General features: G+C 32.9%; 1 protein-coding gene across 1 annotated transcript in view; it reads left to right on the top strand.

The window, feature by feature from the left end:
• The window catches only part of LOC145243954 (putative glutamate receptor), a 92057-nt gene that overhangs the window by 61162 nt on the left and 5584 nt on the right, over positions 1–25311 (top strand). The window contains exons 2-4 of the mRNA XM_080107081.1: positions 5572–5601; positions 10664–10861; positions 18571–18925. Of these exons, the coding sequence (XP_079963207.1) occupies positions 5572–5601; positions 10664–10861; positions 18571–18925 (583 nt within the window). The remainder of the gene's footprint in view (positions 1–5571; positions 5602–10663; positions 10862–18570; positions 18926–25311) is intronic.

The raw sequence follows: 25311 nt of genomic DNA on the forward strand, positions 1-25311 counted from the left end.
ATATGTCGACAGTTGAATTGCAAAATAATCATTTCAACTTGCCGATATAATTCTATTACTCTTGTTCGTGCGCAAATTCATTCATAGCTTGAAGTGATTTAATTTTAAATTAGTTGAAGTGGTTTAATTTTAAATCATGTTTATCTATCTGCCGATAGCTCAAACGATAGGGAAAACAACTGGATCGCTAAATGTTTTGGTTTCAGTTCTAGCTGATGGTACAGAAGTTATTTTTTTTTAAATCTTTTGAAATCACAACTATATATTAGGTACAAGATAATATTCAATTGAGTCTGTAATAATAAATACGAAATCTGCATCGATTAAAATATATTTAAGCGTATTTTATGATCGGGCAAAGCTGGGCGCCCTCGACTAGTAATCAGTACGAATACAAATATACATGCGGTTAATAAGTGGCATGCAAATCACCATTTCTGGATTACTAAATAATTACTATTCGCTTTCTAATGTATACATTGCGTATTTATGTGTAATTATTACGTGGAATTTCTTGTGTTAAGAAGTAGAAGTATTTCTCTTATTGGTAAGTTTCATAATTTTAAATTCATTTTTTGGCATTCATTAATAGATTGAGAGATAAATACAGTTCTGTTATCTGGTGCTTTGATATTACTTAGGCGTATATAAACTGTGCTGCATTGTACCTATATAGGATTTAGTGTATATTTTGCATATGAGCGCATAGATTACATTTTCAGAAGAGCAGTTTAGATTTCCTTAAAAGTGGAAGTGGTGTTTTCAAACATTTCCTATATAATTATATCACAGACACCATAGCATTTATTGTATATTGTGATCTATTGCGTTGGGTGTAAATTGAGTTTATATTAAGTTAGGATGTTTTTGAGGTCTTCAGTTTACATAAATTTTTAATTGTTTTTTGTTATTTAAAGTATGATTTTTAGTTTATCATGCTTGTTAAATAGTGCTTGGTTTCTTGTTATTTTCGTAAATATATCTGGATTGATTTTGCTGTGTGTAAAGACTAGGTTTAGTTAGTTAGCTATTACGATTTGCCGATGTATACGTTATTTCGTTTTATATAGAATCTATCAACATACGCATTCGGGTGTTGCACTTTGTTCATATTCTTTTTCAATCATCTATTTCATATCCTTAGGAGAGTCCGTCTTTTAAAATGTTTTGGTATATATGTCTCGCGTTCATCAAATCGTAACGATTGAGTAATTCTGTCTCCATAGATGCTTTCACTTTTCTAATCATCACAACCCATGCACATGTCTCTTTTTCAAATTGAATTCCTCTGTAAAGCGATAAAAAATGCTAAAAAATACTGTTCTAATTAGAGTCCATGTATGAACGTTGTTTGGAAAAAATATTGTGTTGTTTTGAATGACTGAATATAAACATCATTTTGAAACAGCTGTAAATCTGTAAAACCTTTTGTGTATACTATTTATCTGGAATATGATTTGAAAGTAATTACAATCGTTAAAAATACTTATGCACAAATATATATATGTGCGGGAATGAAACGTAGACGCATTATATATATATATATATATATATATATATATATATATATGTGTGTGTGTGTGTGTGTGTGTGTGTGTGTGTGTGTGTGTGTGTGTGTGTGTGTGTGTGTGTGGATGGAGAGGGCTCCCGTAAGTCGTGGTGAAGGCAACCTTTCTAGGAGAAGCAAATCTCTGAATTAAAAAACCATAAAGCGGGAGACCAGTACCCGCATTAAGCTGGTCTGCAGTTTAATTTGTTGCTGGCTATCTTGCTCTTGCTTGTTGCTGGATCTCAACATTTTGAACCGAGAGAGAGACTTAGCTGTCGTACAAAGCTAAGACTCTGTAACATCATCTTTGTATAGATACTCCCTCAGGCATTTGGGCTCATGGATTTTAAATGTCTGAGCGAGTGGCACTCGTCTGACAAGAGACGTTGCAATCATCATATATATATATATATATGTATATATATATATAATTATTTGCTATAATAATCATTAAATATATACGGACACTAGTGTTGCATCATTTCGGGAATCATCAGTGCAGGGTGTCAGGATTAACACCGGTCGATAGATTCAAACCCGACAACGAAGCAATCTCTGACTCCATTAGCAAGGACCAAATCCATTCGGCAATCTCTCTCTCTCTCTTTCTCTCTCTCTCTCTTACTATATAATATATATATATATATATATATATATATATATTAGAGAGAGAGAAGGAGAGAGAAAAAAAGAGAGAGAGATTGTGTGTGTGTTTGAGTTGTATCCGTGAAGGGTAAGGAAATATATTTAACCTACGAACGAGATGATCAGATGCAACCTAATGGTTAACTACTCTTTTACTTAAAAGGAATGAGAATGTCTTTGCAGTCTTGGTATTATTAGGGTGTTGAGAAAACGTGAGAATGCGAGATAGCCTCAACTCTATTTCCAGTTGTAATACCAACGACCACTCTAAACAACTGCGTGGGAATTCTGTTTTTTCTTAATTCAGCAAACGAGCGCCGCATCAGACGATCTCTTTCAGAGGAGAAATAAATTATAATGCAAATGACTGAAATGATGTGTTGAGTATATATATATATATATATATATATATATATATATATATATATATATATATATACCTTTCTAATAAGTAATAAGTCTGCCTGTTACTCCACTGGATGATTTCGTTTATACATTTCTATATTTTTCTCTACCTCATGTTTTTAGAAAGCTACAATTAAAATGTTATATTTTAATTCGTTGCTTGAATAAAAAATTATGGACTTTCTGTTCGTTCTTTAAATATAAAAGATAAAAAGTACATTATATTTAAAATATAAACTTGATAAAATATATCGATATACCTGAGTTTTCTCATTTAAATCAATGTACATATATGTAATATTTTAATTTTCTTTTTATGTAAATGATTAGTATTCATTAGTGTGTATTTGCTTGACCTTTACAGACGAAAAATAATATATTTACGTCTAAATAAATTAAACTATTTGAAATTTGATTTAACTAAACAAATCTCTTAGTATTATTTTAATGCACTCACAGAACATTAGAGATGGCTATAAAATATAGTTATATATTTTACAAAGTGGGAAAATGAACATTTTAAAGAATATAAATTTGGTTTATAATATTAAAATTATTTTTAATTCTCTGTAACATAGTGTTTCAAAATAAAGCGATCAATATATAGGATGGCTAGGATCAAATTTTGACAGCTTTCCTCTTGGTCGAATGATAATTTAGAATAGCAAGTACGAGAGGCGTTCAGTACGTAATACCTATGACTACCTATGCCAATTGCTATGAGAGTAGAACAACGAAATTTGTCGAGTGGTCCTTTATGAAAACAAATGTATGAAGAACGTACACGGCCGTTTTGAAGACGTGTAAGTTATTTATTCAGATGTTGAAAGTAATATTAGAACCATACCATGATGGTAAGGCGTGGTTTAATATATTGATGTAAAGAGAAAGACCCAAAACAATATGCGAAGCCGATTGCTCAAATAATGTAAAAACAGAACTGTGTTAAGAATCGACAGACGGAGGGCAGAAGAATTTGTAAATATTGACAACAGAAGATATTTCAAAGTGTAAGACGAAACACGTATCAAGATTGTGAACATAAGTATCTTTCGGAGGGAGCAATGAGAAATTGGTATGAAAAAATAAGAATATGAAATACATAAAGCGACAGAAGGCGGAACTGGTGGATTAAAGCCCATTCCGTGAACATTGAGTTTACATCGTGCCTGGAACACACAGACGCGCTACACGCACTTGAATGCCTATCGCTGAGAACTTGAATGTTTACTAGACAATGGCATCGACTGTCTAATGCCTCTCTGTACAGTGGTTTGTAATAACCTGGCATAGGGATACTTTCCCCTACAAGTAAACTTTGACTAAATATTCTAATAACATAGCGTGTAAAGCCGGAAAACAATCGCTTATATTTATTATTTAATTGTAATTCATAATTGAGATGAGTATTATTTATTAATTTCTATTTATTGCAGACTATTACCCCCGTCTTTTTTAGTTGTTGCTTCACGATGTTTCAGCCAACTATTCCTCTGGCCTTCGTCAGGTGGTAACCGCGACGGGATAGGAACTCCGAATCTCCGAACTGCATCCTCAGCAATTACTGCCTTCCATAGCAACAACTAAAAAGATGAGGATAATAGTCCGCAATAAATAAATTAATAAATAATACTCATCTCAATAATGAATTGCAATTAAATAATATATATACCATTCGGTACGGACCCGATTATGGAAGATCAGATAATAAATAAACGTGGATTTATAAAACCAAAACATCCAATCTTGGTCACCCTTCGGGACCCGTGGCGCAGTGGATAGAGACGTTGAATCTCTACGGTTCCAGGTGAGCATTGTCTGAAGATAGCGGTTTCAATCCTATCCATGGTGGTGAGACGACAACAACTATGGAAAGCAGTAATTGTTGATGATACAGTTAAAAGATTCGGAGTTCCTATCCCGTCGTGGTTACCACCTGACGAAGGCCAGAGGAATAGTTGGCCGAAACATCGTGGTTCAACAACTAAACAGATGAGAAAAACTAAAAAAATAAATTAAAATCCCTTATGTACAGCTATTCTTAACTGGCTTATACGGGAATGGTGCATCTTTTTTTAAGTGATGGGTCATATAGGAACAACATAAAGTCGAATATTTCATCAGACTAGATGAATTCTTGTCCTGGAATGCAGTGAGTTCAATATACCGAAGACAAATGAAATAGTATAACGTAGTTAATTGCTTAATAAGTGAAAAGTAAATTGATATCATAAATTTTTTAGCAACTGAACGTTTGAGAGATAAAAGAGAACTTAAATGTCTCTGGATCTCATATAAGGATTAAGTGTCAATCCCATCATACCTTTATTATAGACCTTTATTATTCTTGACATTCATAAACGACTTTCTTTTGCTTTTTTTAGAACTGCTTTTTTAGAACTGCTTTTTTTAGAACTGCTTTTTTTAGAACTGCTTTATTTTTTAGAACTGCTTTATTTTTTAGAACTGCTTTTTTTAGAACTGCTTTTTTTAGAACTGCTTTATTTTTTAGAACTGCTTTTTTAGAACTGCTTTTTTAGAACTGCTTTTTTTAGAACTGCTTTATTTTTTAGAACTGCTTTATTTTTAGAACTGCTTTTTTTAGAACTGCTTTATTTTTTAGAACTGCTTTTTTAGAACTGCTTTTTTAGAACTGCTTTTTTTAGAACTGCTTTATTTTTTAGAACTGCTTTATTTTTTAGAACTGCTTTTTTTAGAACTGCTTTATTTTTTAGAACTGCTTTTTTTAGAACTGCTTTATTTTTTAGAACTGCTTTTTTAGAACTGCTTTTTTAGACTGCTTTATTTTTTAGAACTGCTTTTTTTAGAACTGCTTTATTTTTTAGAACTGCTTTTTTTTAGAACGTCTACTGAAGTAAAACAAACAAAAAGACAAAAACACACATAAGAAAATCACACAAGAAAATCAAATTAAACCCATATTTATATTTAACTTTTTTCTTATTTTTCAGGCTGAAGAATTAATTGTGACGTCTATTCTGGTAAGTAAAACATGTTTTTTTTTTATCTTCGCCATATTGAATTTCTTTTCTTTATCGTTTGCATTAAAAAAAATCACAACTATTTGTTATGTTTATTGTTGAATTTCTCAAAATATTTTTATCTCTCTCTTGTACAGTTTTTTATTACATTCTCGTCCTCAAACAAGGCACAGTGCCACTTTCATGTAAGGAAGCTACTATCTGGGACATAAATTGCAAGGATACTGTGTAAGGGGGTTGAGTAGTGAGGCTTTGCTGCTTGTCGGGTTTGTCACGGTATTTACGTCGAGAGGATACAAGGGCTGTAGTTCGTCAGAACATCAACCTGTTTCAAGCACAAACTCGATTTTCTCCAGGAAAGCGCTTTCATATTTATTTATAATTTAATTTGTTTAAGAAATTTGTTCCAACTAAAAACAAAATACACTACTAAGGTATTCAAATCTCAATTTTTTTATACGGGTCTCCGGGGGGCATAGAATATAACTAAATATTGAAATTGGATGGTGAAGCTAAAAAGAAACGAAAACACGTTTTTTCCACAGTTATTTCATTCATTCACCGCTGACCACGTTCTATCTTTTTTTTTTTTGACATTTTATTATTTTTTCATTCTCGCTTTCATCTCTGTCCCGCTGCATTTTTTATTTTTTATATGCCATTTCTTATTTTTTATTTTTATTTTTTATATACCATTTTTTATCTCTTCTTCTCTAACTCCGTCTCTCTTTTCATCAGAATTAGTCGAAAAAAAAGTTCTCATCTTCCAGCAGTTTCCATTACGCCTTTGTTCAGCAGAGACAGAATCCTATGTGTGGAATGAGAACAAAAACACACAATTATGCTATTCGTTTTAGTCCGCACTCGCCATCGAATTTAAGATAGAATATTATCATTATTATCTTTGAGGGGGGGGTAATTCCCAAGTTCTTTTCAAACCAGAGAGAAAAAATGGTATAAAATGAAAGATAATTCTTTAATTCCTATTCTTGTATTTGATGACAGACACGAATTTATTAAATAAATAAATGAGTAAATAAAAGAAGACGGTTATAATAGTCCTGACCGACTCTGCGTGAAAATGAAAAATGAAGAAAGAAGCCTACATAAAGGAGACAGAATCTAGGATTAATAAGAATAACATTTAAACAGAGAAACTGGTTCACTTCTAATAACCGCACAAAATTATATTAAAACTAAGATCGACAAGACTCAAGAACGCAACAATGTGGACAAAGAGACGAAACTGTTAACTACATAATAATTGAATGCAGCATGACTAGGTGAGGACTGCAATACACTGGGAAGTATGCAAACAACTGCATTTCAAACACGCAGAAAAATGATTCAAACAGAAACCCAATGGAAAACAAAAGCCGTAAATCCTAAAGAGATGGAGATACAAACAGGAAAACCCATTAAAGCAAGAGAACTGGATATAATAATTGTTAACATGAAGGAAAAATCCTGCAAAATTCTAGATTTCGCCGTCCCAGCTGCACATGGTGAATACCAGGAAGATTAAAAAGCGAAGCACATACACGGAACTTGCCAGAGAATTGAAACGAAATATGACATGAATAAAATCAACATATCATCAACAATCGTAGGAGCACTAAAAGCAATTGCGAAAAACCTTAAAAAAGAATGGAAAAAACTGAAATCAGAGGGAAGGCTAAAGAAGATACAACAGACAGTAATAATGAAAACAGCTGAAATCGCAAGGAAAATCTTCGAATGCGAAATCCAACCTACAAAAACTTCGAACACTTACTAGTCACATGAAAGAGGCAATAGAAAAAAAAAAAACAGAAATACGACTACATGAGACCAAGAGACTAAAATCGCAAGTTAACTGCGCCCTCTCAAAGAAAATGGTGGTGTCGGCCTCCTTAGAAAATAGTTGTGAACGGTCAAGGAAAATGGAAAAAAACAGGGAGAGAGCACAAACGTAAACTCTACTGGAATATTGCGAAATACATTGGGACATAAAAGAGGGTTTTAGCCATCTTAACCGCAGGGAATACTAGTGGCCGTTGCCATCAATAAATCAATAGTAAGATGCTGTTGCAAAAATGCAAAGTCATTTGCAATGATTATCAAAAGAGGTGGAGAGCACTGAAAATTTGGGGACACTTGTTATCACTAAGACTTCAGGGAACACCACAATTTATTGTCAGTAAATGATTACTAGTTATAGCATGAATGAGAACTTTTAGAGAGTAAATAATAATTATGGAAGACTTGTTGTTACCCAGACTTTAGGTGATATCACCGGTTACTGTCAGTGAACAATATCTGATGACGACCTGTGTGAGATCTCCTACTGAGTGAAATAATAATAATAATAATAATAATAATAATAATAATAATAATAATAATAATAATAATAATAATAATAATAATAATAATAATACATATGAAAGAATGAACCACCTAAGGTAAATGGACGACCTGAAAAGTTTTTGTAAGAAACAAAAAAGAACTGGAGACGCTCATAAACACAAGGAAAATCTTCAACAAGGATATCTAAATAGGAATCGGCATGGAAAGGTGTACACTGCTAGTAATAAGAGGCAACAAAATGTATGAAACTATCCTACTAAACGGAGATGTGGAAGCTAGGCGAACATGGCAGCTACAACTATTTGGGGGTTTTGAAATCAGGCACCATTAAATTAATAGAAATGAAAGAGAAAATTGGAATAGAATATCTGAGAAGAACAAGAAATCCGGAGGAACTAAACTATATAAAAGAAAAAGCATAAACACACGGCCAGTATCACGAGTATGGTGTTCTGACCTTTTCATTGGTAGAAGAACTGAGGCATCTCGACCAGAAAGTCCAGGAAACCTAAGACTATAGATAATGTACTATACTCAAAGGATGCTGACTGACTATGTGGAAAAGAAAGCTGGAGGGGAGAAGACTGTTTTGTATAAAATGACACAAAATAAGAATGAGACAAATGCATAACGCAGAGCACAGAAAGACTAATCGTCGCAGCAAGAGACAGTATAAAAATAACTGCACGGCAACCGAAAAGGCGGAACTGCATGCTCGGCGATTCGCCCCCAACTCCACCCCAGAGCCAATTAACAACTCCCTCCAAAATTTCCCTATGCGGAAGGAAGACACAATTGATGATATGAAAATTACCCTTTCACATGCCCACGATGTCACAAAAAAACTTAGACACCACCGTGACGTGTGGACCTGATCTCATCCCTGCTATACTAATTAAGAAATGCTCAGGTGAAGTAGCCTCCGTACTTTCCAATCCCTACAACAAATGCCTTGCTGAATCTGCTTCCCTAATAGCTGGAAGATGGTTTCTGTAGTACCAGTGTACAAGAATTCTGGTGAAAGGACTGACCCTCTCAATTATTGCCCCCTCTTCGCTAAAATCTTCGAGATGCTAATCAATCAAGCACTAGTCCACCACCTTGCAAAAGCAAATCTTCTTTCTGACAGACAGTACGGATTTAGGAAATGTCATTCTACTGCAGATATTTAAACAGTCAGCTCTGAACGCATATACTATGCACTAGATATTACAGGTGAAGTCGGGGCTGTAGCCCTTGATATAACTAAGGTCTTTGACAAAGTCTGGCACGAAAGGCTGCTAATGGGAATTCAGTCGTACGATATAAATGGACGAATATTAAACATAATTAGATCCTTCTTAGACAATAGGACCAGCTAAGTTGTCATAGATAGACGTTCATTCAAACAGCATAACATAAATGCGGGAGTGCCTCATGGGTCGATTCTTGGCCCACTATTATTCCTGATATTCATTAACTTAATTTCAGAACCTTTCTCGGTGAGTAGGAGGTTGGTTGATTATTACCCCGTCGTTGGATGGTTGCGGATTGCATGCACCTTTACTGAAAGACATGTTAATACTGGCCGATAGGAGGGTGCGCTTAGCCAAGAGATGTTGCGCATGAAGTTATTGTGGAAGAGAAAATGGTAGACACTGTAAATAGAAAATGGAATATAAAAAACGAGCTTAGAAAGAGTAATACAGAGCGACACTAGCAGACTGGCATTAGTGGCCTTTCTAGAGATAGTAGTAACTGCTGAAAAAGCTTAATATTGATCTAACATTGCAATGACAATGTTAAGAGATAGTGAAGCAATGCAGAGTGTCAATCTATTGACCATGTACGGCCCAAATACGAAAAGGGGGACGTAAATATGTTTGTTTGTGTTTGAATCAATAATTCTTATAAATTAAAAATAGTAGATTAAAAAAAATCTAAAGAATTGTTGTACTGAAACTATAAATATTAACTTTCCTTTATTTGTTTGTAAAATTGACATAAAAATCTAAAAATGGAGACTGATAAGAAAAGATTAAAAAGACGTTGGAAAATTCATATTACGTTACTGGTCACCCGTTTCTACATAGTTTATTAACTAAAGATTATTTCCTTCGGTAAATCGGTTTTATTGAAAATGTGGTTCCTAACCCAATTGTTTTATTCAAAATGTGGTTCCTAACCCAATTGTTTTATTGAAAATGTGGTTCCTAACCCAATTATTTTATTCAAAATGTGGTTCCTAACCCAATTGTTTTTATTGAAAATGTGGTTCCTAACCCAATTGTTTTTTTATTGAAAATGTGGTTCCTAACCCAATTGTTTTATTGAAAATGTGGTTCCTAACTCAATTGTTTTATTGAAAATGTGGTTCCTAACCCAATTGTTTTATTGAAAATGTGGTTCCTAACCCAATTGTTTTATTGAAAATGTGATTCCTACCCCAATTGTTTTATTGAAAATGTGGTTCCTAACCCAATTGTTTTATTGAAAATGTGGTTCCTAACCCAATTGTTTTATTGAAAATGTGGTTCCTAACCCAATTGTTTTATTGAAAATGTGGTTCCTAACCCAATTGTTTTATTGAAAATGTGGTCCCTCACCCAATTGTTTTATTGAAAATGTGGTTCCTAACCCAATTGTTTTATTGAAATTGTGGTCCCTCACCCAATTGTTTCGTTAACCGAGATTTGATTCTAACTGCATTTTGTCTTCTTTTTCTTTCTCTCCCTAGAACAAGCCTTACTTGATGGAAGATGTGAATAAAACATCCGGCCATATTACATACAGAGGTTTCATCGTTGACTTATTGGATTCCCTTGCCAAGTTTGCGAATTTCAAATACAAAATCCACACCGTCCAAGATGGATCGTATGGTCGTAAACGCGAAGATGGAAACTGGACAGGCATGATTGGAGAGATCGTTTCAAAGGTAAACAGTTAATGCTTATTTAAAAGTGTCCTTCTTTCGAGTATCTATTTATTATATACAGATACACATACACGCATATATATATATATATATATGTGTGTGTGTGTGTGTGTGTGTGTGTGTGTGTGTGTGTGTGTGTGAATGTGCATAAATGATTTTGTGTATGTGTGATAATGATTTTGTGTCCCTACCATGTTTGTTAATACGGCGAACCACACGTATACATATACGTGTGAAATGTTACGTTATATTGCTATGAGTTTGTTTGGATTATGCGTGTGACGTACGGTTAGCATATGTAGATATATGATTGATCTACATTTCTTTCCTTTTGATTGCATTCGTGTTTAATTGGCACCAAAACTTCCCATCATACTACTCTACACTGATGAAGATAACAATTCAAAAATTCTGTTTAAAGCACATTTTGTTTCTACACGTCATAAACTAACATATATATATAGTTGTATTTAAAATATTTTCACATTCATATATATATATATATATATATATATATATAAGCATATATGCGTGTGTGCATGCGTGTGTGTGTATGCGTGTATGTGGAAATATGTTAAATATGTATAGTTTAGTTTAATTTATATACAGCATAATCATGTTGGCACATAAATTCTCATCAGATAACCGACATTAAACAACCTTGAGACTAGCTAGTACCAGATGGACGAGCATTTGAGAATTCGGGGCTCTGTATATGGTCACGGTTATCTCGGCATTGTTTCCAGTCGTCTTGAACCTCCACTGATATTTAGAAATGATGAATTATGGTTGAGATTGCCCAACTCTTGCCCCAAGGTGAGATAAACAAGCAAAAAAAAAAAAAAAAACTGAGTAAAATTCATCCCAAAGCAGCAAAACTAAAGCTGGACTGCCAGGTCACTATATATACAAATGTAGACAAATGTGGGCATATTTTATTGGTTTGAAAATATAGGTTCTTTTTACCAATTGTCATAAAATTTTAAACAATAGAATAGTATTACTATCTTCAAAAAGCCTGCAAATTTTCATGTAGCGTCGTCCCATGGTACCAAAAATATGAGCATTTCAATATTCAATTTGATTACCACTATATATATATATATATATATATATATATATATATATATATATATATATAACACTTTTTTTGGCAATTTATAAGTTTAATATCTTGGCAACTATTAATCAGAATTTAGCACATAGAGACTAGATGGAAAGGTGATTACCTGAATTGTGCAGTGTGCTGTGTGGCATTTACCCATAAAGTAGTACATTAAAGTGATCATCTACAGTCTATTTTTAGCACATTTTGAATCATAAAATGTTTAAATCATAGTCATTTAATTTCCTAGTTTTGCATATGAATTACAAAATATCTGATATTTCTCTAAAACCTACGGCCTTGATGTAGGGGAGACTAAAAATTCCTGCTATGGTTTCAAATAATTTGAAATAATAACAAGGGGAGACTTGATTCCAAATATTTCGCATATGTCATATCTAACCTCTTTGATTTTTATACATAAAGTAAATTTCACAATGTATGAGGATTATTTGATACTGGAGATATTCATAATCGTACCCTATTTCAAAAATAAAAAGGGGCGATATAGCATATAAGAAATATTTGAAATCAAGTCTTCCCTTGCTGTTATTTCAGATCATATGAAACCATAGCCGCAAGTTTCAGTCTCCCCTCCATCAAGGCAAGAGGTTTTGAGAAATATATTTATGCATATATGTATGTATGTGTATGAGACGGATACGGTTAGGGTTAGATGTACATTTTCTTTGCCTACAAATACTTATACACTCGAGGACAGTGTCTGCCAGTATCAAAGAGAAATCTATCCTACCGGAGACCATTGTCTTATGCTAAGTGGAAGCCACTGTTTCTACTAACTAGATAGCTTCCCCTATAAATAGAGGGCATATAGGTTTATAAAATATACTTATCCATATGCAACTATGGACAGACAAACACATAAACATATATTTTTTAATAATATTAACAATTCTTTTAATACCTACAGACACTCAGGTTTTAGAATTTGCAAGCATCAGTGTCGGAAGTGACAATTACTGCTAGTCGAGATATCCACACATACACAAAATTACTCTTGATATCGTAAGATAGCATCTTTTCGTCTTATGTATCTATAATCCTATAAAAGTGAGAATGTGTGTCAGGACACTTCTGAATCTATATACTCAATGAAATTTTCATCTACAGACTTGAAAATTTTTTATACAGGGTATTGAGACATGGGGAAACTTCTTAATCCGTTTTCATCTGGAGAAAAAGTGCTGCAAATGAGTCTAAATTTAAAAATGGTACTTGAGGCGTCATCGGATTTTTATCTGTTTGTCAACTGTTTCACGAATGCGCATGCGTGAATCGTTCACGTGAAAGATTATTTATGTTAAGAATAAGTATGTTTAAAATAGATTTCCAAGATCGTGTCAAGCTGTCCCAGTGGTCATCGTACTTGACTTACTGCCTTTGGGGTTTGGTTTCGATCTAAACTCGAGTATTTGTTTTTTACTTGCAAGGAGTGAACTGTTTAGAAAAAAACACGCCTGCACATGTCTGAGTGTCTGTATGAATAAAAATATTATATTTATGCGTATTTTACGACCGGGCAACGCTGGGCGGCCTGCTAGTATATATATATATATATATATATATATATATATATATATATATATATATATATATATATATATATGGCGCCAAATATCTTTTTTCAATCTCTAGGTCGCTTCACCTTAACAGCAAGATAAGTTCTGCTGGAAACAATGCTCTTTGTATTAAATATACCGGCACAAATAAACAGTGCATCTATTGTGGCAGTGTGAATGTTTGGCAACCAATAGTGAAAGATTAGTGTCGGTAATGCTGCAGCCTAAAATCGCATCAAAATAAAGGACCGTTTGAAAAAAATATATAACCACACGATTAGCAACGTCCCACCCTCTCCATAATAATCTGCGGACGATGTTGGATGTTAACTAAGAAATAGACACTCTCAAGAATTTGCACATGAAAACTAGATGCTCATAGTTATGTAGGCCAAAAACTTTCTCTTGAACATTAGACCAGTTTTATTGTATTATATTATTAGTTTCATTGTATTATATTATTAGTCACAACGGGGTCTATGTAGTATCTGTTTACGCATATCTAGTTTAAACTCAAATAGGGACCCAGATTCGACTAGAACACTAACATTTAAAAACATGATTTAATTTGAACTTTATTTTGCAACAGGTATTTACATTCTTCTCACAGCAAGAAGATGTGACACAAGGCCTGAAGTAGTGAAGAGTCGAGCCAAATCCCCTTAAAGATGAGAACTTTGGTCATTTAAAAATTGCTTGAGCAACCCCATAGGCATTCCTTGACCAGGGTGCTTCAAGGAGAAGCAATAAACTCACACTGTCTGAAGAACAGGAGGCAAGCGTTTGGATAGATGAGCCCTAGGATTATCCAGAACTAAACTGTTTTACAGCATGTCAACCCAATACGTATGCAGTTTAGTAAGGGGTCATGGTCGTGTAATTTAAGGGTCGATTATTTGTGCTGAATGTTATCATATTATTGGTGATTACTGAGATCATATTCGATTTACCAAGGATAAATATGTTTTTAAATATCTTTTTTGATCTTCATATACGTTGGTATATTCATAAGGAAAGAGACGACGACGAGTTTGACCTAAATTACATTTTAAAAATTATGAATAGACATCCACTTTTAAAACAATGAGTGGATTCTGGACTATCTTTAGAGTGGTATCTTTAGAGTGGTATCTTTGGAGTGGTATCTTTGGGGTCAACTGCATCTGTCTATCAGGACCTTACGTTTCTTAATTAGGACTGAAATTTAAAATAAAATCATTCATATACAACATTAGTTAACCCCCAAAACGGCTAGCTATCTGCTCTTCGGCTGCGGGAAGGGTCGCGGCTAATTTTATTTACCAAAGCATGTCAATCATATCAAATATTATGTTATAACAGAAAAATCACACACACACACACACACACACACACACACACACACACACACACACACACACACACACACATATATATATATATATATATATATATATATATATATATATATATATATATATATATACATCCAGTAGCACACGCCACCTCCAAAAATTGAATTCAGAAATATATTAATAAAAAATACCGACATTTAAGTCGTTTCATTTGTAACCTACGCCTTTCGATCATAGAAGCCTTACTCATTCGCATAAACAAACCGACCATCAATCAGGCTCAATATGAGATAGATAGATAGATAGAGAGAGAGAGAGAGAGAGAGAGGGGGGGTACGCGTAAGTGCTTTTAAACAATTTTAATCGACTTTTTCAATAAATTCACTAAACGCAATTTTTTAATTAATCACGCGGCCACGCGCACGAAGACGACTCGTTGAAGTTGAAAACGTCGCGTTTATAGCAATTTTTTTTTACACTCGAACAGAATTTCGAAACAAAAATAGATCTCAAGCGAAACAACGGGAAGAATCCCGGCTGTTCAACGAAACGCACACACGTACACACAACACACAGCACACAACACACACGTACACACACACAACACAAACACACACACACACACATACACACACACACATATATAATCCAACTGATATTAGAATAAAATAAACACTTCTCAAGAGAGAATTATATATAGAAATATCAGTAAAATCTGAAATAATTTTACAGTAAATAAAACTGAACTTTGTTTTGAAATGACCCTGAAAATGAGTGGTTGCTCCTAGTGAAGCGGTAGCATATAAAAGTATTGTCTAACAAGCTATCTAAATGTACTTTGTGTGATTAATATCTATAGTTGAATACAAAACTGGGAAATTTTATTTCAATACATACACACACACACACACACATACACACACACACACACACATATATATATACATACATATATATATATATATATATATATATATATATATATATATATATATACAACGAAACAGTGCCGTATATAGATAACTATAACTGCTCCCTATATAAAGTTGAGCATATTAGGAAGTGATAATCAAACTACCACTAGCATATCAAGTAATGCTCTTCATGTAAACAAACGCAGCTTAAGCGTTTGGACAATGTTTGAACATTGTTAATTCACACACATACATCTTAGCAGTATCCGAATAGCGTAACGGTTGGGAGCGCCTACTGTTACTTAGACGGTCGATTTTCAGATCTGATATAGTTGAGATAGTTGCTAGTATAGCTGCACTGATGAGATGTGATTTAGTGAACAGTACTGTATGTGGAGTACTATATATATATATATATATATATATATATATATTTATATATGGCAAGTGTTCGTCAGAGCTCCAATCTCTAGTCCACCCTCGCCAATCTTTCACGAAAAACACCCGTCTAGCTAAAACCACTGTCATTAATTTTTCCCACTCTTTATCTGTGCCTAAATCAAAACGTAGATTCCTTGGACAAATCTTCTTTCTTGGAACTGCGCGCCTGTGGAATTCTCTTCCGTTTGCCGGTCTCCCATCTGACTACAACTTGGATGTCTTCAAGTCCAACATAAACAAATTCCTGATGAATCGCCCCCTTAAGTTAGACACTTTATCAAATCTCCAATACTACTACTAATTACTACGATATTATCCCATTGATTATTGTACACGCAATAATCCTTATCCCCGAGTGGCTTCCGGACCTTGATAAGTGGTGACCTCCATGTAATATATATATATATATATATATATATATATATATATATATATATATATATATATTGTGATCCACATACAATATTGTTTATATATGTATGTATGTATTTCATTTTAAGAGTACATTGCTAGCAAATAATAGTTAACAATTAGGTAAAATGGACTTGCCTGTATTTGATTATGCTTTGCCGGTTTCATATTTTGCGTTGTTAGCCATTAAATTACCTGCTCTTTTCATTTTTAAAGAAGTCAAAATATAATAAGAGTGAAGCATTGTTTTTCAATTATAATTGTAGTAACGTTTTATCGTAGTCCAATACTTCAGCTAGTCTTTTATGAAGATAGTTTTTTTTAATTTATTACATTATTTACATATCGAAGAGGAGCACTGTTCCTCGGTCATTAAGTTTATCATGTGATATTATATTAATACCGGTTAGTTTTGCTGATAGTTGATTATGGTAATTATTGTTGTTCGGACAGAAAAATATTATCGATGCGAAAAGTTGTTTTAGAAGAATAAAAATATTCACATTAATAGTTTTCAGGAATGAAACTTGATGGATGAAATGTCATTCCGATAGTAATGTTTTCACTAAGTATATTATTGAGAATTTAGCAGACAAAGAAAAATATTAACATATAGATTTTGGGAAGAACAGTAGGCGATAGGTTTTAATTCTTTAGTTACATGAGTAATTACATAATGAATTTTAGAATAGTACGAGAAAAGTTAGTTAAGTCAATCTGTAACGAGGAGTCGGCAATGAGAGGTTGATGGAGACGATCAACGAACCATGATGGCTTCAAAAGAGGTTGATAATTAAGATGTAGAACTGAAGACCAGCATGCCTTTTTAAAGGGGAAGCATCGAAAAATAAATGCTGTACATACAATCAAGATTTTTGTAGTAAGAATCTCTATATTGAAGTTTTTTCTAAAAATTCGTAAACGCAAGATCAACCGAATTTTACTCGTCCTTTTACTGTTGTTATATGTAAACACGCATGCATGCATAAAACTAAACTGTTAAAACATACACATAACTAGAGACAATCACACGAAATACATGAATACAAATAGACGACACGTCAACAGTAAATAAACTCGTTTATACACGCGTTATATCCACGTCATATATACATACAGTACATATACACTCTATCCGACTATTCAAGAGTTGTACTATTGATGTTCCCTTCCCCAATGTGTTAGATATTTTTAAAAGAGGAAAAATATGACAAAAGGAGGAAATAAGTTTATCAGGAAAACAGAGATATAGGAAGTTGTTCACCAACGCACAGAAATAAAGTTGAGTAGGATTGTTAATCAAGATTTGTCCAATAAAAGACGGGTATAAAGATAGATATATTTAGATTTAGTTTACGGGCAATTTTAGAAGTGGCAATGAATTTTGCGACAATTTAAAGATAGTTTACAGATATTCTTGGGATAGCAAGAGTGGAAGACAGCGTCTAATTTAGGTCAGTTGGTGGCTTGGAGGTTCCCCTGAGTAAGATCGTAGAGATTTTAGTCGAAGTCGTGCGAGTTGATTGGTCTGAGAATAACTCGCTAGGCACTGACGCGGGCAGATAGCTTACGACGAACAACGTTTGGGGTTCTTCGGTATCACACACAACCATAGAGCTTAACTGATTTTATCAAGTGCTTGTTTTGTGTAGTTTTATCGTAGCGCGATCACCAAGACGATCATCGAGTCACAGTCACACATCAGTCTGAAAAATGATTTTTGTCGCTAAACTCACGGATTGAATAGACGTATCTTAGTTTTAGATACGTCCAAACCTCAATATTATGGGGATCTCTGTCGGTCGGTCTTCCATTGTAAAGTTTGAAACCTCGTTTTTTATCATTTAATTACTACATTATTTAATGCACAGTTTTAATGGATTTATCCTGTTGTATTAATCCTTTTATTCTTTTTGTCTTGTAGACTGCCGATATAGCAGCCGGGCCGCTGACGGTGACGTCCCAGAGACAAGCAGTCGTCCAATTCTCCATGCCTTTCCAGAGTAATGGACCGGCAATTCTAATGCGTAAGCAACCAGATGCCACTCCGGATTTTGGTGATCGTCTGATGCGTCTCTTTGCGCCAATGTCGTCGAGTGTTTGGCTGTTGTCACTTATCGGCATCATGGCAACCGGTACCGTGCTGTACATCATCTGCTACTTCAGTCCGGTCGAATGGCGAAAGATGGCGATGAACAGTTTGGCCAACGACAGGGAACGAGAGTCGTTCACTTGTATGAACAGTTTTTGGTTCATAGCCAGCAGTCTTACATGGCAAGGTGAGTTCAAAAAGCGTATCTTGTTTTCGATTGTAACGTATTAAAACTGCCAAACATATTATCAGTATAATCGCTACGAAATAATCAGCATAAATCTATGATTCGTTCGTTTGGTGATGGGTTGCTTTTTTCTATGGCATGCCAACATTTTTGAGAGGTTATAAAATACCGAATTAAGTCACTTTTGTAGAAGCTTTTATCCTTCGAGTTCTGTATATACTGTACTATACTGAAGCGACATTCACCCTATGCGAATTGTACCAACTTCCTCTGAAGGAGGAAGTTTCGTGGAATTGTGGAATTCACAAGCGATCTCCAGTTGCATTTTAATCCTCTTTAGATGAAATGCCAACGCTGTTTTTGCAGCTCTTGTAAGTAGATGTCAATATCCTACATACAAAGCCTAGTATTTTAAATGGTCACCATTCTGATCATGACCAGGTTCAACGTTGCTTAACTTCAATCATCCAATGAGAACCGGTGTGTCAATGTGATATGTCGTTTTTAATATATTCAAGTATTTATGGATACTTGTGATTTTTAGGCATATGTTTTCTAACTAAATAGTTTGCAAACAAGATTTTATGTTGACCACAAATCGGAGGCTAACAATTTCTACCTGCAGAATGCTGGTAGTAAGTTGGTGACAAAATTTGAGTCCAGTTTACAAATTACAGTTTATTTAAGTAAAGCTCCTTTTGCAAATGTTCAAAATAATAGGAAAATCGTAATTCTGTGTTGATAAAACATTAAAGTCTTACGAAAAAAAAACCCCCCAACAAAACAATGTTCAAGCAAAACAATACCTTGATACAAGGGTCGTTACAAAAGTAATACCTCCTATTTTTAACTCGAAAAGTTAAAGGGACACGAAGGCGGGTGTGGTACACATTAAAATGAACGATATTTCGTGATCCGGAATTTACTTTCCTACGTAGTCACTAACATTCTGAATGCACTTTTGCTAGCGATGAACAAGAGCCATGATGTATCTGTTGTAAAAGTCAATGCCTGCAGAGGCGGTCCATTTTTTCGTGGTTGCTATTGCGGCATTGTTGTCAGAGATATGCTGCCTATGTAATGCGTCCTTCAGAGATTCGAACAAGTGGAAATCTGACGGTGTCAGATCGGGATTATACGCTGTATGAGACAGAACGGTCTAGCTGACCATTGTCACGCATTCGGCGGTCATCAACCTTGTTTATGGTCTGGCATTATCTTATTGCAAACGAAATGTTTCCATTTTCTCTAGCCTTACATAGGTAATATCGACAGTCAAGCTGGGTTTGAAATGGGTTTCAAGAAATTCAGGAGGATGTCCCAGAAGAGAGTGCACGTCACCTTATTGCAGATGTCTACATCTTGAACTTCTTTACTGGGGAGTGTGAGTAGTGTCATTCTCTCGGCTGCCATTTCGGCTCGTTGTAATGACACCAAGTCTTAACACCAGTGATGATTCCGTCCAAGAATCCGTCACCTTCAGTTTCATGTTGATTTAACAAGTCTTGACAGACATTCTGTCGGTGGTTCTTTTGGTCCTGCGTGAGTATTCGTGGAACACAACTAGCACACGCTTTGCGATTTCATAAGAATAACAACATCGTTTGCAGTGCACTGACACATATTCAATAAGTTGGTCGAGGTGCTCAGCATTTTCGAAGTGATGACTGTGCATGGACGTCCAGAGCACGCTTTGTCACTCACATCCTTGCTGCCACTCTGAAATCGACGGACCTATCTCCTAACCGTGCTGACATCAAGTGCATGAAATTCGTAAACGTTCTACGGGCGCCACTGAATGTTGATTGCCCATTCCATTGTTTTCTTAGAGTCGCATACCGTCAATATCTGCAACAGAGAGATGAAACTTTCAGGTCATAAACGCATGAGTTCAGTGATCATAAAAATGAAATATTCAAGCCTCTCTGATCCATAGGAGGCATTGCTTTTATTCGGACTCTGCTCTACTAGAAAGAACAATTAAGAAGTTGTTGACTTCAAATCCGATAGTAGTAACATAAATGATGGTAAACATTCAGGTTGGCCAAATACTTTGGAAAACACCAAAAGCTCTACACATTTGTAAACACTTATAATTTAAATAGAAATTGAAGGGAACTGAAGATATAAAAATGCGTTCAGCATTTTTCATGAATATCTATGGATACCACGTTTGTTGACAGTCGATCAAAAACATCAACGCGTCATTGATTCATAGTGTTGTTTGTAGCATTTTCAACGCGACAAAAGTGAGATTTTTCGTCCATATGTGACAATGGATGAAATTACCCTCTGGCTCTAACGTCAAATTGGCAGGTAGCGAAGTGGACACCAGCAAGTAAAAGTCATTCAACACGACAAAAAACGAAAACATCAGCAGATAAGGTTTTGGCCGCTGTATTATAGACGAGGGCCAATATTTTTTTCATTAGTAACACTAAGAAAGGAAGAACCATAAATCATTTTATAGCATTATTAGTGTGTTTGTAAAAAGAGTCCGCCAGGAAACGGCCACGAATGAAAAAGTGTTCTTTCACATAGCAATGCACCGTGTCAGAAATCGATCGCAACGATCGCCACAATACATGAAATTAACTTTATATAACTTTTGCGTTCTTTCCCGATCTTTAAATCTGGCGATCAGTGAGTACTTGCTTTTTGCAGCCATTGAAAGGAAGCCCCAGATGAAAAGATTTATCTCCAAATATAGAAGTAAAATTGGAAACTGAACAAAGTTAAATTGTTCTACAAAAAGTTGTTACAACTGTCCGAGAAAACTTGAGAGGAGACTATGTTGATGACATGTGATGGGTTTCCTTAACTATTCTCTCCCTATACTGTTTTCTTATTTTGCATACAAATCGTTGGGTAATTGATGGGGGGATGCCAGCACGCCAGATTTCAATCTGTCATTTTGGTTCGCCGAAAAGTACGTCAGTGCGCCAAATTTCATGTTGTGATAAAAAATTTCTACAAAAAAAAAAAAAAAAGGAAAAGATTTTTACATTTTTATCAAGCGATTAAACATAAAACGACGTTTATCATTAAAAATCCAACAACGAAGCTGAAGTCGATATTTTGCTTTTAAAACAAAATTAACTTTTTCGATAAATCTCTGTGTGGCATACCGGGAAAATATTTTTCTAATGAATAAAAATGAATAAAATTTATTTTCACAAGAATCTTTATACCTTTATTTAATCAATAAACATAAAATTACGTATGACAAACCACTTTCATTATGCTTATAAACAACTTATATTCTAATACACCTAAAAAAGAAAACCCCGATTTAGGCGATTATATGTAAATAGCTTGAAAAATTTAGGCGATTTTATGTAAACAGTTGGAAAAATGTAGTGGTAAAAATACAATAAAACACCAAACAATAAGTTTCCTTTATTATTATAACGCAAAATGATAACAACGTGTTGATCAGACAATTATTATTATTATTATTATTATTATTATTATTATTAGTAGTAGTAGTAGTAGTAGTAGTAGTAGCAGTAGCAGTAGTAGTAGTAGTAGTATTTGTATCTCGTTTTTTTTTACAGCAAAGTAAATAAATTTAATAACCCACCAAATGTTTATACTTAAGATACAATTTAAACTTCATTCAGAGAAGGAAGACATATATTAGTTAACAAAGCCCACGCCCTCCCCATTATGGTATTCTAAATAGTAACATTATTTAAAAATTCGTTCGTAACAATGGGAGGGGGTGTTGTTAAATATTTTGTTCTTACATCGTTTTCTCATTTTGCCTACCAATCGTCGACTATTTTCAACTTTTTATGAAAATTTTCAAGTAGCATTTTGTACAGTTGTACACTAACGACGAACTGATACAATTTGGCTTTGTTTTAAAATCAAAATAAATCTTTTGTTGCCTTCCAATTTTCAATCAATTACAAGGGAAACACTTGAGAAAAAAATATACGCGGAAATTACCCCTAGTGGGGGTATGTAATAATTTGAAAATTTAAAAATAAATATCGATCTCTAATTAAATATTTATAAATTTTAAAAGAATCGGAACCGTTAATCGTATCGGAATCAGTAATTTAGAAAGGAATCAGTAACTGGATCGGAATCGGTAAAAATTTTGGAATCGTCCCATCACTAATATTTATATATATATATATATTTATATATATATTTATATATATGTATATATATATATATTTATATATATATTTATATATATATATATATATATATATTTATATATATGTATATATATATATATATATATATATATATATATATATATATATATATATATATATATATATATATACCCTTAATTTAACTTAAATAGAAAAGACTCCTTTAGAGAACTATAAAGATCAATGAAAATACAACGCAATTTCAGCAACTCAATATTATATAGGATATAACTAAAATTCTAGATAGATTTGAACGATGAAAGACAATTTTCACATTAAATTAAAAGAATTCAAAAATATATTATGGTTCTTTATAACTTTTAAATGACAGTATTCGTTTCATGTCTTACAATGAAGCAACGATGTGCGTGCAAACATCGACTTGCTTTCTTCAGAATCAGAATTTTCAGATATGCCTTACAAAAACACTTTCAATAGAGGTGCCTCCAAGAAGATAAGTTAAGTCTCATTTTAAGTCGATAAATACTGCTAGTTATTAAGCACGATTCTATTTATGCCTATTAACAATCTAAAACGAATTTCAGAACAAATTATAACTGTTACGAAGATAAAACGGTTAAGGGGAGATAACTAAATTAAAGGGAAGCAACTCTCAATTTTGCGATTGAAATTTCGTACTATAACAAAAAGAGAGCCGCTGTTTTACAGTTTGTCACTGTGCAGACGAAGACAAGTCTCGTTTACTAAACGATTCGTCCATTTTTACATCTTATAATTTAGGACGCGATATTTTTTATTAAATCAAAACATTAAAAATAATGAAGAAATCTGCGGCTTATTTTTTAATGTAACATGGTTGATAACATTAACAACACAAAATGTAGTCTTTACACGACTATTAAGAGAATCGTTTCTTTTTTTATATCATAATTTACGATGCTAAAACCAACGATATTTTCATTAGATGGAAACATTTAAAAAAGAAGCTGCGGCTTATTATTATTATTATTATTATTATTATTATTATTATTATTATTATTATTATTATTATTGTTGTTTGTTGTTGTTATTATTATTTTTATTATTATTGTTATTATTATTGTTACTATTATTATTATTGTTATCATTATTGTTATTATTATTATTATTGTTATTATTATTATTATTGTTACTATTATTATTGTTATTGTTATTATTATTATTATTATTGTTACTATTATAATTATTGCTTTTATTATTGTTATTATTATTATTATTGTTATTATCATTGTTATTATTATTGTTATTATTATTGCTATTATTATTATTATTATTATTATTATTGTTACTACTATTATTATTATTGTTATTATTATTATTATTGTTACTATTATTATTATTGCTTTTATTATTGTTATTATTATTATTGTTATTATCATTGTTATTATTATTGTTATTATTATTGCTATTATTATTATTATTGTTACTACTATTATTATTATTGTTATTATTATTATTATTGTTGTTATTATTGTTGTTGTTGTTATTATTATTATTTTTGTTATTGTTATTATTGTTATTATTTTTATTATTGTTATTATTGTTATTATTATTGTTGTTATTATTATTATTATTATTGTTATTATTATTGTTGTTGTTGTTGTTGTTATTATTATTATTATTATTATTATTATTATTATTATTGTTATTAAAATTAAAAAGTAAATGTTATGGTAAGGTTTTAAAAAAATTAACAATTCGTCGCAACCTTTTTTTGTAATGTTTTGATTTAATAAAAAAAAAATCGTCAAATCGAGCCTTCAAAATTATGAGATGAAAAATATGAACGAATCTCTTAGTAAACGAGAGTTGTCTCCCTCTACACAATAACAAATTGTAAAAATACGCCAAATATCGTGGGTTCGTTGGTTTTCTCTTAATAGTCGTGCGTGTAAAGACTTTATTTTGTATTATTAATGTAATCAACATTGTTACATTAAAAAAAATCGTCGCAGCTTTTTTTTTTTTAAAATAAAAAATATCGTTCCATTTATGATGCTAAAACCAACGAAAAAGTGATATTTGCAAAAAATATTTACGAATAAAGCTGCAGCATTTTTTTTTTTTAATTAAAAAAATAAATGTTATGGTAAGGTTTTTCATAAATAGTCTTTAACCTTAAAAATACAAAGGATGAAACTTTTAAAGATACAAGGACTTTTTTTACTGAAACAATGAAAACGAGACAGGAAGTTGAGGAGGAATTGTAAAAAA

This window comes from Euprymna scolopes, chromosome 22, assembly GCF_053919585.1.
Source record: "Euprymna scolopes isolate OS-2025 chromosome 22, ASM5391958v1, whole genome shotgun sequence".
In the NCBI taxonomy this organism is placed as follows: Eukaryota; Metazoa; Mollusca; class Cephalopoda; order Sepiida; family Sepiolidae; genus Euprymna; species Euprymna scolopes.